We start from the raw sequence: 13,102 nt of genomic DNA, 5'->3' as shown, positions 1-13,102 counted from the left end.
AAGCTCCTGCCCCATTGCCCTGAAGAACAGAGAAAGGAAAAGCTCAGGAGCCTTCCAAGAGAGGCATCATCCTTTTATTCTGCATCTGCTTATTCTGTATTTATCAGGAGCAATGAGGCTGGCTAAAGCCTGGAGCGGCTAGGTGGGGGGGACAGCTCCCACTGCACACAGATGAGGAGGTCCTCCCAGTGGAGATCAAGGCCTCCATCCCGCAGTGACCCTGGCAGTCCTAAGTACCACTGGGTGGTCGAATCACATGGCCCTCCTTGGTAAGGGCCCAATTGTAGTTCTGAGGATTGTTAAGGGCTTCTTCAATCTTCTCCTCTAAGTTATCCTGAGTGATGAATGTCTTCACATCTTCCTGTTGGGGAAAAGATGGGAATTAGGAAATCCCAGAATCATAGGGGAGATCTGAGTCGAGAGAGGGCAATCTCTGGATGGATACCTCTGGTGATGGGGAAATCACCACTTAGCTGGGCAGCCAGTCCCATCACTGGATGGCTGATTCTTAGAAAGCTCTTAAGTAGATCCAATGATTTCCAGCTCACCCCACCTGTTTTTCTGTTCTCTGGAGTCTAGGAGAATAAACCTACTTCCTCTTCTCCCTGATGACTTGTGAAGGGCAGCAATCATTTCCCTCCACAGTCTTTTCTCCTCCAGCTAAACAGACTCAGATAACATAACTCTGATAAATCAAAACTCTGGGCAAGGCACCTGGGTCCTTCTTACAGCATACCTCAGGGCTGTCCTTGGGAGGATGGGCAATAAGGCCAGAATCCTCCGAAATGGGCAGAAGGCCCAAAGAAGAATGACATTCCTTGATCATGGAGCTGCAGAGCTCTAAGCTTTCTGCTTGGCACTGGCATGAAAGCCGTGGAGAAAGCAGAAAAGATTCCTCCAGAATGCTCCAGCATTAACCCCTAGACAGCAGTACCATCTTCCCCCCTGGAAAGGGTCCACATCCTTAACTCTAGCTCACCTGCAACTTTAGAACTTCTCTCTCCTTCTCCTGGAGAAAAGCTTCCATTTCCTCAGCCTTCTGCTTCTCCTCCAGTGCCTGCAGCCGCTCCTGCTCCTGCTCCTGCTGCTGAAGCCTGGAGATCCTAGGGTGAGGGGTCCAGAAGAGCATGGGGTTCCGGACAAATAGGACCTCCTGCTTCCTGATGTGTCAAGACCCACCCAGGCCAGGGATTCCCTTCTCTTCAAGATCCGAGACCCACCTCTCTTATCCTTCAAGAGCCCCTGAGTCAGCTATAGATTGGCTGGGCGAAGCCCCTCACCTGAGTGCCTGTAGCCGAGCATTCTCTGCTTGGTTCCAGGCCATGAGCTGCTTATGTTCCTCCAAATCTTGGATAGCATTCAGGTTCCCAAATTTCTCCTCATAAGCTTTTCTCCGCACCTCTTCTGTGAACTCAAGCCTATGATTCATAGATTTGGTATCAAAAGCCACGATCAAAAGTCAAATCCAGAGATCAGCTCCTTTCCTCTCTCCCTAGTCCCCCAGAGCAGTTACTACTGCTAGATAGAAATAGAAACAGGGCCACTGAATCATACATAAGGATTCCTTCAGGCTGCAAACTGACATGTGAGAATTTGTATATGCTGCATTAATTCCAATTTATTAGGAAGAATTATTGAGTATTTCTATATCTAGGATCTGGGTCAGAGATACCATCCTGTCTGCTGCTTTTTGCATTTTCTTTGTCTTAGGGAATCCCAAGGAATGTCTTTTATTTTTTAAAAACAGAATGAAGGGGAAAAGGGTCCTTTCCTCAGTACCTGATCTGTCCATCTATCACCAATTAAAGATGTCTTGGGATGTTCAGGAGGGGCTGAATCATGAGCTCCTAAAAATCTATTAATCCGGCTGCCTGACCCAGTTTGGGTCATCTCTGGTCCTGAGAGAGCCACAGAGATCTAAATCATTTTATCAGTTATGATGCTGGTTTAACCAATGAACCTGGTATAAACAATAAATTTAGCCCCCCAAATCCAGTCTCTACAGATAACTTTAACTGTAACACTTAGAAAGTCACATATTTCTATTATCTATGTTCTACTGTATTTTTGTTTTATTAGAAATATTTCCTGATGACATTTTAATACAAACACCAATGTTTAAGTGTGTTGGATACCTCTGCTCCAGGATACCTCTTGCCTCCACTACAGGAGACTTCCTGTTCTCAGATATTTTTCATGGAAGATGTTTTTAGCACCCAATGTGTACTCAGGCTCTTGCCAAACTGACTCTCCACCCTCTTTCAAGTCCTGCCCTCCTCTTCTGAGCCTTTAATTCTATCTTCCCATATTGTCATTCACCCCATACCTAGAATGGTCTCCATTTTCCATCTATATTTCTTAATAATTCAGGTGCCACCTTGCCTGGGAAGCCTTCTTTCCCTCACTCTCCTCTGGGGTAGCATGATCATGCTAGATTTGGGGGTCAAGAAGACCTAGATTTTTTTCATCTTACTTCAGACATGTATCAGCTATGTGATCCTGAGCAAGTCGTTTAATGACAAATGGATGCAAAAACATTTATTAAATGCTTATTTTGTGCTGAGCTCTATGCTAAGTGTTGGAGATATAGGGGGAAAAAAATCAAATCTGGCTCTGCTCTCAAGGAGTTTACATTCTAATAAAGATGTATACCTTTCTTGGCCTGTTTCCTTATCTGTAAAATGGGGATAACAACAGACTCTCCTTCAAGGGAATGTGGCATCATATGATTTAATGCAAATCTTAAAAGAGTTATAGAGATGTGGACTGCTCTCATTATTACTGTAAACTAAGGTCGGCCAGTGGATAGAGTATCAGGCCTGATTGTGAGTTCAAATCCAGCCTCAGACACTTTCTAGCTGTGTGATTGTGACCTTGGGCAAGTCATTTAACTCTGACTCAGTTCCTTCATCTATAAAATGAGCAGAAGAAGGAAATAGCAAATCACTCCATAATCTTTGCCAAGAAAACCTCACGATGGGGTCAGGAAGCGTTGGATAGGACTGAAAACTAACTAAACATGAAAAGTTATTGTAAGCTCCTATATACCTTTGCATCTCATGAACTAAATAAAATATCTTCCCAGTAAGAGGTTTAATGAAAGTTTGGTGAATTGAGTTAACCTCAATATCCACCTCCAAATCTTCAGCCCTTCCTTTTCCTAGGGCCCGCCCCCAGCTTGCGGCCCCTCCCGTTTCCCAGGCTCTCGCTTGGCCCCGCCCCCAGGCTCACCTATGGCCCCACCCTGAGCTAGAGGAGCCACTCCTCTCAGTCTCACTTACGACCCCGTCCCCAGCTGCAGGCCCTTCCCTCCCAGGTTCACACATGGCCCCCACCTCCATACCTGAGCGCTCGCACAGTCTGTCTATAACTCTTATAACGCTCCATTAGCATGTACATCTCGACGGGATCTACGGGGGTCGGAGTTCGTAGGCGCCCGATCTTGGATTTGGCGGGCGGGTCATGGCGACTCTTACGACCCCGTGAGGGCTGCAGCAACAGTGGTAAAGAAGGAGAAGTGATCGGAGACCGGGCCCAGCGGCCTAGGAAGCCCGAAGTGCCAAGCATGGCCACAACCGCGAGGCATTCTGGGACAGTGAGTCCCTTCCAAATCGCGCGGCTCTGCGCAGGTTCGAGACCTCCAATCACCAATCACTGCCTTCTGTACGATCTAGCCCCTCAATTTTCGCCAATCAGCGCCTGGTCTCTGTTTACCAATCATCTTAACGCATCTCTCTGCCCGCCTCTGCCACGCCCTTCTGTCTCCTTCGCCAATCACTACCCCGTCCGTCTAAAGGTTCCACCTGGGAGGTGTACGGTTTGAGTCTGGGTCACCTCTGCAAAGGACAAGCGTGTGGCTCCTCCCAGCTAGCGGGAATCCCCATCAGACTAAATTAATTCCTCTATTCAGTCAACTCCTGTGGCTCCCTATCATTTCAGGTTTTGTTGTCGTTGTTGAGTCGTTTTCAGCCTTGTCCGACTCTTCATGACCCTATATGGGGTTTTCTTGGCAGAGCAGTTCGCTATTTCCTTTTACAGGCCATTTTACAGACGAGGAAACTGAGGCAAACAGTTAAGTGATTTGCCCGGGGCCATTCAGTCAGTGTCTGAGTTTAAATTTAAGATTCATCGCTCTATCCACTGCTCCAAACCACAGATCTGCCACTCACTAGTTATAATATCTGCACAAAAAACTTCCTAGGTATTCTCATCCATAAGGAGAGGAAGCTGGATTAGATCTCTTAAGATCCCTTCCTTGATTTAGAGCTATGATGTCCTATGGCTCAGTCAATAAACACTTATCAAGCCTCTACTTGGCTTGTGCAAAGCTCCAATGTAAGGTAGCTGTTGTAGCTAATTGTGGTGGGAACGGCTAGTTCTGTGTTCATTAGTACCAAGTGTGCAACCCACCCCCCAAAGGTAGACTGGAGAACAGAAGGATGCAGCTAGGCAGCTCAGTCAACTGAAAGCCAGGCTTAGAGAGGGGAGGTTCTGGGTTCAGATGTGGCCTCAGACGAGTCCTACCTGTGTGTGTCCCTGGGTGAGTCACTTAATTCTCATTGTCTAGTCCTTACTGTTCTTCTGCCTTGGAACCAATACTGAGCATTAATTCTAAGATGGAAGGTAAGGGTTTAAAATAATAATAATGGGAGGACAGAGGCTAGAAAAATGCAGACCAGAAGGAGGCAGTATGGTTTCCTTTATAATTCTATGTATTTTGTTTTATACATTTAAAAACAGATAAAGGGGTCCAAAGAGTTCACCAGAAAAGGGTTAGAAGCCTTTTTCAGCTCTTATCTAGAGATACTCTTTCTGATCATATATTTCCTAGACGATATCTTATATAGGAGTCCTAGTTGGTAACCTCCCAACCTGTGGCCACTAGGCATTTCTCCATTGCATTTAAGGTCATGGGTAATATTGATTCTCTGAGGATCGTACTGTTTCATTATTTACAGATATGTCATGTCATCAGAAAAATATTAGTACAAATACAATAAAACATAAAAAAGAAGGATATTAGTGTTAAAAGATAAAAGACAGAGCTTTGTGTCAGGAAGTAGCTAGGAGTCGATGAAAGTGCTGCTACTTCCCCAAATGCAACCTAGCCAATTGTTTTTCTCCTACTTTGGGACTGGGTTATTGTTTGTCCAAGATATAAATATTTATGCCAGACTTCATATGCTGAAGTCTTGATCATATGCATTCTTTATCCCTTGCTTTTTCCAGTATAGACTGTTAGGTGCATCTCTTCTGAGTATTCACATATCTTACTGAGCAGGCTCTGCAGTTTTCTGGAGCTTGGTACAATCTGCAAAATGCCAGCCACAAACAGGGGGATCTAGAGGATTTTACCACCAACAGGCAATTTCATATAAGATCTTTTCCATGTGTGGAGTGTGGAGAATCAGTATCAAGGGTACAACTTAATGTTGTAAGCTTCCCTTGATACTGACACTCTAAGAGTCATTGAATATAAGTGTTCCTATAGCTGGTTGCATCCCTTAAGGAATTTTGTGGAGTTTTGTTGGAGGATAGATAGCCTTTAAGGATGATGGATAAGTTGGACTCAATGTTTATTAAGGTCCCTTTCCCCAGTCTAGGGATCTGTGAAAGTTAAGTTTTGTTCTACTTATCTAAGTGGATGTTTACACACCCCAAATAATAAACACAGCAGTCAAAGCAAGGCAAATCAAGTTAACAAGCATTTTATTAACTATCTTCTATGTGCAAGACAATATGCTAAGCTTTAGGGATACAAACAAAGGCAAATAGATGATCCCTGCTCTCAAGGAGCTCACAGTTTAATGGGGAGATAACATGCAAAAAACTATGTATGAACAATATATAGATAAGATAAATTGGAAGAAGATTTACAAGGCAGGCACTTGACAAATATTTCATTTTATTATCACAAAACTCCAGGGAGGTAGGTGTTATTATTATCCTCTCTTAAAATCATTATCTGGGATAAGATGGATGCCACCTTGACTGGCAGGCACGGCATGAATGTTCCCAGGTGCCATGAGCCAGGGGCAAAAATTGGTTGGTCCCACCCTATAAATACCCCCAAGGAACAACCGTTGGGAGCTCAGATTTGAGAGGGCTTCTCTTGGAACAAGAATGGGGACAGAGGAAGGTGAAGGGTGGAAGAAGGGGTAGGCCTGAAATCTGTAACCTGTACCTGACTGAGAGAGCTAGTGATCAATCAACACCATTGATAGTAGAGCTGAGAGAGCATATAGATCATCTAGCAACATCAACATCAATAGCCTTCCCTAATCTCTGGCTTGGCTTTAGCCAAGTCAGGTCAGAGTTAGTGAGAGGATGAAGACCTCCAGATTCTACTAGCCTAGCAATCTCCAGACTTGATCAACAATTAGTTTAGTAGCCAAACAAATAGCAATCGGGTTCCCAGATCCTCAAATCTATTACTTTGTTTTCCTTTCCCCATTAATAGTTTCAATATACTGATTTACCAACAAGTACCTTCCCCGAGTGGTTATTCTACCAAAGCCCTTGGGAAAGGGAGAATCAATACGCAGTCAGATAACAATGTTTCCAATAGTCAATGAATAATAGCCTTATCAACAACTAATCCAACCTCAGGTTGGGCCTAGTGAGGTTGACCATCTATCTAACCTCTCAAGGGACCCTAACCTGGGCAACTGTTAGAAGGAAACAATTGACAAGCTTAATCAATCAAGCTTGTCAGGGAGGAGAGGCATAGATTACATCCATAGCTATTGTGAGAGGAGTTTGTGTTTCCTCCCTCACCAACTATAGTCAGCTTAGGCCTTGGGTACCTGATCCCTCCTCCATTCATACTATCTCTGAGATCTACATACCATCCATCCTCCAAGATCTAAAGAAGATCTATAGAGAGATATATAGAAATATTATTAGAGGCTTTCATTCCTTTTTAACAGTTTTTGGTGTAGCCATGAGGCAAAAGAACCTGAGAAGAAAAGAGGAATAGGAAACAATGAGTCTGGCAAGGGCTACACTTGTTGTCTCAACAATATCCCTGTTTAGGTATTCATTTACATAGGGGATTATTTAACTGTGGTTTTATATAATTCCTGAGTACTTTATCAAACTGCTCACACCCTATGATGCCTACAAGTATCTAGCTTTTACAATGACTGGCTTCCTGTATAAAAAGGTGGGGCACCAGGGATGTTAAAATATAACCTAAATGGTTGTGGGTACACACACTGGGTTGAAGGAGAGACAGGACCAACCAGGATAGGGAGACCAGAGTTCACTGCTAAGCTGGTAACTGTCAAGAATGGCAGTTGGGGGGCAGCTGGGTAGCTCAGTGGATTGAGAGCCAGGCCTAGAGACAGGAGATCCTAGGTTCAAATCCGGCCTCAGACACTTGCCAGCTGTGTGACCCTGGGCAAGTCACTTGACCCCCATTGCCTACCCTTACCACTCTTCCACCTATAAGTCAATACACAGAAGTTAAGGCTTTAAAATTTAAAAAAAAATTAAAAAAAAAAAAAAGAATGGCAGTTGTCCCAGCTCACCCAGCTCACCCCTAGGCCAGGGTCTATGGAACCAGCAGACAAGGTAAAAGTTTATACTGTTTAATTATGATTAACTAAATAAAGGTGGGATAGGGGATTCTGCACTTAAAAACCTAAAGGGCAAATCACAGGGGCAAGGGGAGGACTTGTCTACTCTAATTCTAATTGACCTAGGCCAGGCAGGGCTCAAAGGAGCAGTTCTGCAGACATTGGGAAGGCAGGGGCTATCTCTGTGATACAAGAAGAATTGAGTCAGCCAGAAGTAGTATGGGTTTGGCTCAAAGGTTTTTGTTGTTAATTTCTAAGGTCCTTTGAGGGAGAAGACAAGAGGCTCCTCCCTGCCAGTCAAACTGAAATCTACAGGAAGTCTCCGCTGGCTACTTCTTGCCCAAAATGGTTGCCCAGGTTTGCCCTCAAGAAATAAAAGTAGGGGCAGCTGGGTAGCTCAGTGGAGTGAGAGTCAGGCCTAGAGACAGGAGGTCCTAGGTTCAAACCCGGCCTCAGCCACTTCCCAGCTGTGTGACCCTGGGCAAGTCACTTGACCCCCATTGCCCACCCTTACCAATCTTCCACCTATGAGACAATACACCAAAGTTCAAGGGTTTAAAAAAAAAAAGAAATAAAAGTAAAGTTATTCCTTCCCTCTTCAGCCTTTGCCCTAATATCAAGTATAATGATTCACCAGAAGCTTTTGTGTAGATATCAAAGGGGATTTATTAATGTCAGGGATAAGCAGAGGGAAAAGGGGTTTGAGGGTTTTGTAACTGCTGCTAGGGAGAAAGCTGGTGCTGGAGGAAGGGACACAGGAGAGGGTCAGACTGAGAAAGGCCTGCTCTCTCAGTCAGGGAAAGTTTCACTGCCTTGAGGTAAAAGTATTTTATCAGATCACTAGATAAGGGGATGGCTTGATTTAGTTTGTCCTTCCTGCCTACAGAAGCTAAAACCACGATGTCTAACTACCAAACCACCCTTCCTCCCAGGGCCCAATGGGGAAATCCAGGGAAAATAGCAGGATGTAATGGAGAGGTCAAGGAGAGGTCTAGAAAGAACAGACCAGGTCAAAAATGCCCCAAAGGCAAAAGGCCTTTCAGTTGGAACTCCAGGGCTATTTATAGCCTAGCTCTAATGGTTTTCCAGTGAGCCCAGCCCCCAAGCTAGTTCAACATTCTAAACCTTTCTAACTGACAAATTATTACAGTTGGTTTACAAAATCAAGGGCTTTTTGCTGCCATCCTGCATTACACCAGCTGCCCCTGAATTTATTCTTGATTAATTTTATACACCATCTGAAAAAGCTAAATTCTTGGAAGAAACACGATCAAACCAAGATTTAGTTTTGTGGCCTAGGGAACATAAAGGTATTAAATTGACTATATCAGAAAATATGAGGAGGCTATTGAAATGCAGGGTAGATCTTTTAGAAGCCATAAAAATTCATGCAGAATTTCCAAATGCCTGGAATAAGTTTGAAAAGTTGAGGCAAGCTGAGGATGAACATCCAAGCATTTTTTCTAGACAGGCTAATAGAAAATTCAGAGAATTTTCTAGGGTTCAATAGAGACCAAATTGCAGAAGCCTTTCCTCACATAAGGAGGCAGTTCATTAAGGGTACTAGCATTCCTATACAAATTTACTTTAAACAAAACTGCCCACAATGGGAAGATCTAATGTTGGAAGAGATGAGACAACATGCTACCTACATACATGAGTCAAGAAACAAAGAACAAAAAATAAGATCAGAACTAGACACAGAAAAAGATAGAATAGCAGAGTTAAAAAGACAATTAAAGGAGATGAGAAAATATAAGGAGAGAGAAGAGTTCAAAAATCTAGCCTTACAGACAGCAAGAAATCAAGTTTATATGACTCCAAAGACAAGTCAAATAGTTATTCAAGAAAGACATTTGTTGTTTTTGTTTGTTTGTTTTTCTCCATTTTTTAATTCAAGGATATTTTATTTCCCCAATTACATGTGATCACAATTTTCGACATAGGTTTTCAGAAATTATGAGATCCAAATTGTCTCCTCTCTCTTTCCTTCCCCGTCTCCCCCAGGGATGGTGAGCAATTTGATCTGGGTTATACACATATTATCATGCAAAACCTATTTCCATATTGGTCAATGTAAGAGAATACTCATATCAAACCCAACCCCCCAAATATAACCATAAATCAACCACTGGGAAAGATAATCTGCCTTGACCTGCATCTGCCTCCAACTGTTCTTTTTCTGGAGGTGGAGAACATTCTTTGGTAAAAGTCCTTCAGAAATGTCCCGCATCACTGTATTGCTGAGAGTAGCTAAGCCTTTCACAACTGATCATCACACAATATTGCTGTAACTGTGTACAGCGTTCTCCCAGTTCTGCTTATTTCACTCTGCATCAGTTCTTGGAGGTCTTCCCATATTTTTCTGACATCATCCAGTTCATCATTCCTTTTTTTTTTTAACCCTTACCTTCCATCTTGGAGTCAATATTGTGTATTGGCTCCAAGGCAGAAGAGTGGTAAGGGCTAGGCAATGGGGGTTAAGTGACTTGCCCAGGGTCACACAGCTGAGAAGTATCTGAGGCCAGATTTGAACCCACGACCTCCCGTCTCTAGGCCTGGCTTTCAATTCTCTGAGCTACTCAGCTGCCCCCTTCATCATTCCTTATAGCACAATAGTATTCCATCACCATCATATACCACAATTTGGTCAGCCATTCCCCAAAAGATGGACACCCCCACCCCAGTTTCCAGTTCTTTGCCTCCACCAGAAGGGCAGCTATACGTATTTTTGTACCAGTAGGTCCTTTCCCCCTTTTAATGATCTCTTTTCTATAAAGCAGGTTCTCTATTTGTAAAGTGAGGTTTCACCAGATGTCTGAGGTCACTCTTAGACCTCAAATTCTGTTCTGTGATCAGTGCAGCCACAGAGATCCTTTGCAGGGGCCTAACAGTGGCTAAACATCAGTATTGATGTTGCTTTGAGGTGAACAACTCTTTAACAGCCACATTACTTTAATGTTTGCCATTTTTTCCCCTCAGTGGCTCTGCGGTACAAATATTAACATCCCCATTTCACAGGGGTGGGGACTGAGGAGGAAAGAAGTGAAATGACATCACTGATTGCAGAGTTGGAAGGGACCTTAGTACTCATTGTGCCCAAATTTCTTGTTCCACGGATATAGGAAATGAGACTGAGAAAGGCATTAGGAAATTGCCTAAGGTTTCACAGGCAGGAAGCAGCAAAACTGGGCTTAGATTTCAGGTCCTTTGACTCCTGATCCCATCTTAGGCTCTTCACCTCAGCCGGTTATGGTGCCAGGGAGAGAGGTGGCCAGGGGAGCTCTAGAGAATGTATCCCTTGGTAGGAACAAGGACAAGTGAGCCTAAGAGGTACGGGAAGAAAGCCGGAAAAGTGCATGTGGGATCCTTTCTCTCTTTCTTTCTCTTGTCTCTGTTTCTTCTTCTCTTCTTCTCTATCTTCCTTCTTTCCTCCATTCCTATGTTCCCCTTCTCTTCCCTTGTGTATTCTCTTTCTTTCCTCTTCCTTTCTCTCTCTTTTTCTCCATCTTTTTCACTCTCCTCTCTTTTACTCTCTGTCTCTCTTTCTCCTTCCCCCTGCGCTTCCCTTTCTCCCTCTCTTCTCCCTTCCCCTCCCTGTTCTCTCCTTCCCTTCTCTTTCCCTCCCCCTCCATTTCTCCCCCCTCTCAATATCAACGTGAAAACAGCACATAAAACCATACACTATACCAAGGACAAATAAGAGGACTGTAAGTGAAATCCCGAGCATCTGCTTTTTGTGTAGATTAACTTCAGCTTAGATGTAACAAAATTGCCTTGTCTGTATCTCCCATTTGAGCTGCCTTCTGGTTTCTCCTATATATTTTAAATATTTCATTGACTTTTTTCTCTCTAACTACTCCCTCATGTTTGGCCACTGCATCAAATGGAGGTCCTCTCTTGTAACCAGTAAGGACAGTCAAGTGGCAGAGAGCTTCACCATCAGTCTGGGCCACTGAGATTGAGCACTGCATTTATCAGAGCTCTGAAGGCATTCAGTAGCATTTTGCTTTGCTCTGCTGTGGCCATCCTAGACATAGTTTTCTCTGCTTCAGTTTGCTTCATTCTGAACCAATTCACACCATTCTTACCTGGTTTTTCTGAGCCCAACTCTTCCATCATCCCTTCTGACCCAGTGATACACCATTGCCTTCATTCCTCTCACTTTGTTCCTCCATCTCCCACTTGATGCCCAGCCCCTTTGGGTCCAGTTCTTTGCTACAACAAATGTTACTGCAAATATTATTGTATGAATGGATCCTTTCCAGCTTTCTCTGACCTCTGTGGACAAAGAATCTCTGCAGTCTGGAGAACTTTGGGGACAGAGTTCCAGATTGCCTTCTAGAATCGCTAGGGCCATTCACAGCTCCAGCACCAAGCCAGCCTTGTTTTGTTAGTCTAATTTGATATGGTGCCATACTGGAATGTGTCAGGAATGGGTTCCACCTCTACATTTACCGCCCTCTCTTCTTCCTTTCTGTATTTCCTCCACCACTCTGCCCCCTAATCTGTGCAGATTTTCCTAGGAACTAGGGTGCCATGGGCCTTTCAAGCTTTGCTACAGAATTCCTCTATGGAAAAGGCTAAGAAAATATTAAAATGCTAGCCAGGTGGGGGTTAGCATCCAGGCTCAGTGGTGATGGTGATAGTGGTGGGGAACCTTGACTATCACTTAGACATCTACACGAACAAAGTTGTTGTAGTTATTGATGGCATTTTTGAATTGTCACCCAGATTACGTATTGGCTCTATTAGCTAACATTTGAACAAGGATGCATTTCTTGAATGAGTTGCCCCTGATCATTTGTCTTAGAGGACCTCTAGAGGGCAAATGATGTTTGAGCCTTTAGCATTAGAAAAAGGGAGAGCTGGAGACTTAGAACACAGGTAGGAGCTGTTCAGCATCAAGATGCAAAATGACAGCTCAGAGGTGGCAGGGGACCAGAACAACCAGGGCAATGTGAGATTGTACAGGTTCCGGGAGGCATGTTATGTGTCAGTGCTAAAAGGTAAGCTCCTGGGCAGGGAAGAGGTTACTTTCCGGATCTAGGAAGGAAGAGAGAGTCCTCATTTAGCGGGGAATAAACCCCAAATCTAGGCCAGGTTTGATATTGTGACTGTGTGCTTCATTGACATACAAGGGGTTGAGTTACATGTGAACACCAGTTACCAGACAGGGGCTTCAGGGATGCTCCATCAGGAGGCCAGATTTCAGGGAAGTAGGGAGCTGGCTTTTCTGCTCACTCGTGCTTCCCTAAAGTTTCAACCTTTTTTTCAGTAGAGCTGGCTCTCACTTCTTACTACTGCTGGTGCTAATGTGTCTTTGTTGATATGAGCTGTGACTGCCAAGCCTCTGCGGGACACCTTCTTTGGGTTAGAGATATTTTCAGTAAAGGACCTGGTGCTCACGGATTCAACATTTCTTCCACATCTGCCCTCTGACCCTTATGAACCCCTTGTGAAGTATCCTGTAGAGTAGGCCTTTCATTTCCCTGCCTGATGTATGACTAGACAAATGTGGG

The 13,102-nt window shown here is 44.0% G+C and overlaps 1 protein-coding gene across 1 annotated transcript; it reads right to left on the bottom strand.

The window, feature by feature from the left end:
* Window positions 1-43: 43 nt before the first annotated feature.
* Window positions 44-3,595, bottom strand: MRPS26 (mitochondrial ribosomal protein S26). Its single transcript, XM_044680868.1, has 4 exons — window positions 3,344-3,595; window positions 1,281-1,418; window positions 980-1,103; window positions 44-361 (listed from the first exon to the last, which is right to left on the bottom strand). Exons 1-4 carry the CDS (start codon window positions 3,565-3,567, stop codon window positions 230-232), a joined length of 618 nt encoding a protein of 205 aa, XP_044536803.1. The 5' UTR covers window positions 3,568-3,595; the 3' UTR covers window positions 44-229.
* Window positions 3,596-13,102: the final 9,507 nt, after the last annotated feature.

Source organism: Gracilinanus agilis, chromosome 6, assembly GCF_016433145.1.
Source record: "Gracilinanus agilis isolate LMUSP501 chromosome 6, AgileGrace, whole genome shotgun sequence".
In the NCBI taxonomy this organism is placed as follows: Eukaryota; Metazoa; Chordata; class Mammalia; order Didelphimorphia; family Didelphidae; genus Gracilinanus; species Gracilinanus agilis.
Note: the sequence above shows the minus strand (reverse complement) of the source record. Positions and strands in the feature narration are given on the sequence as shown.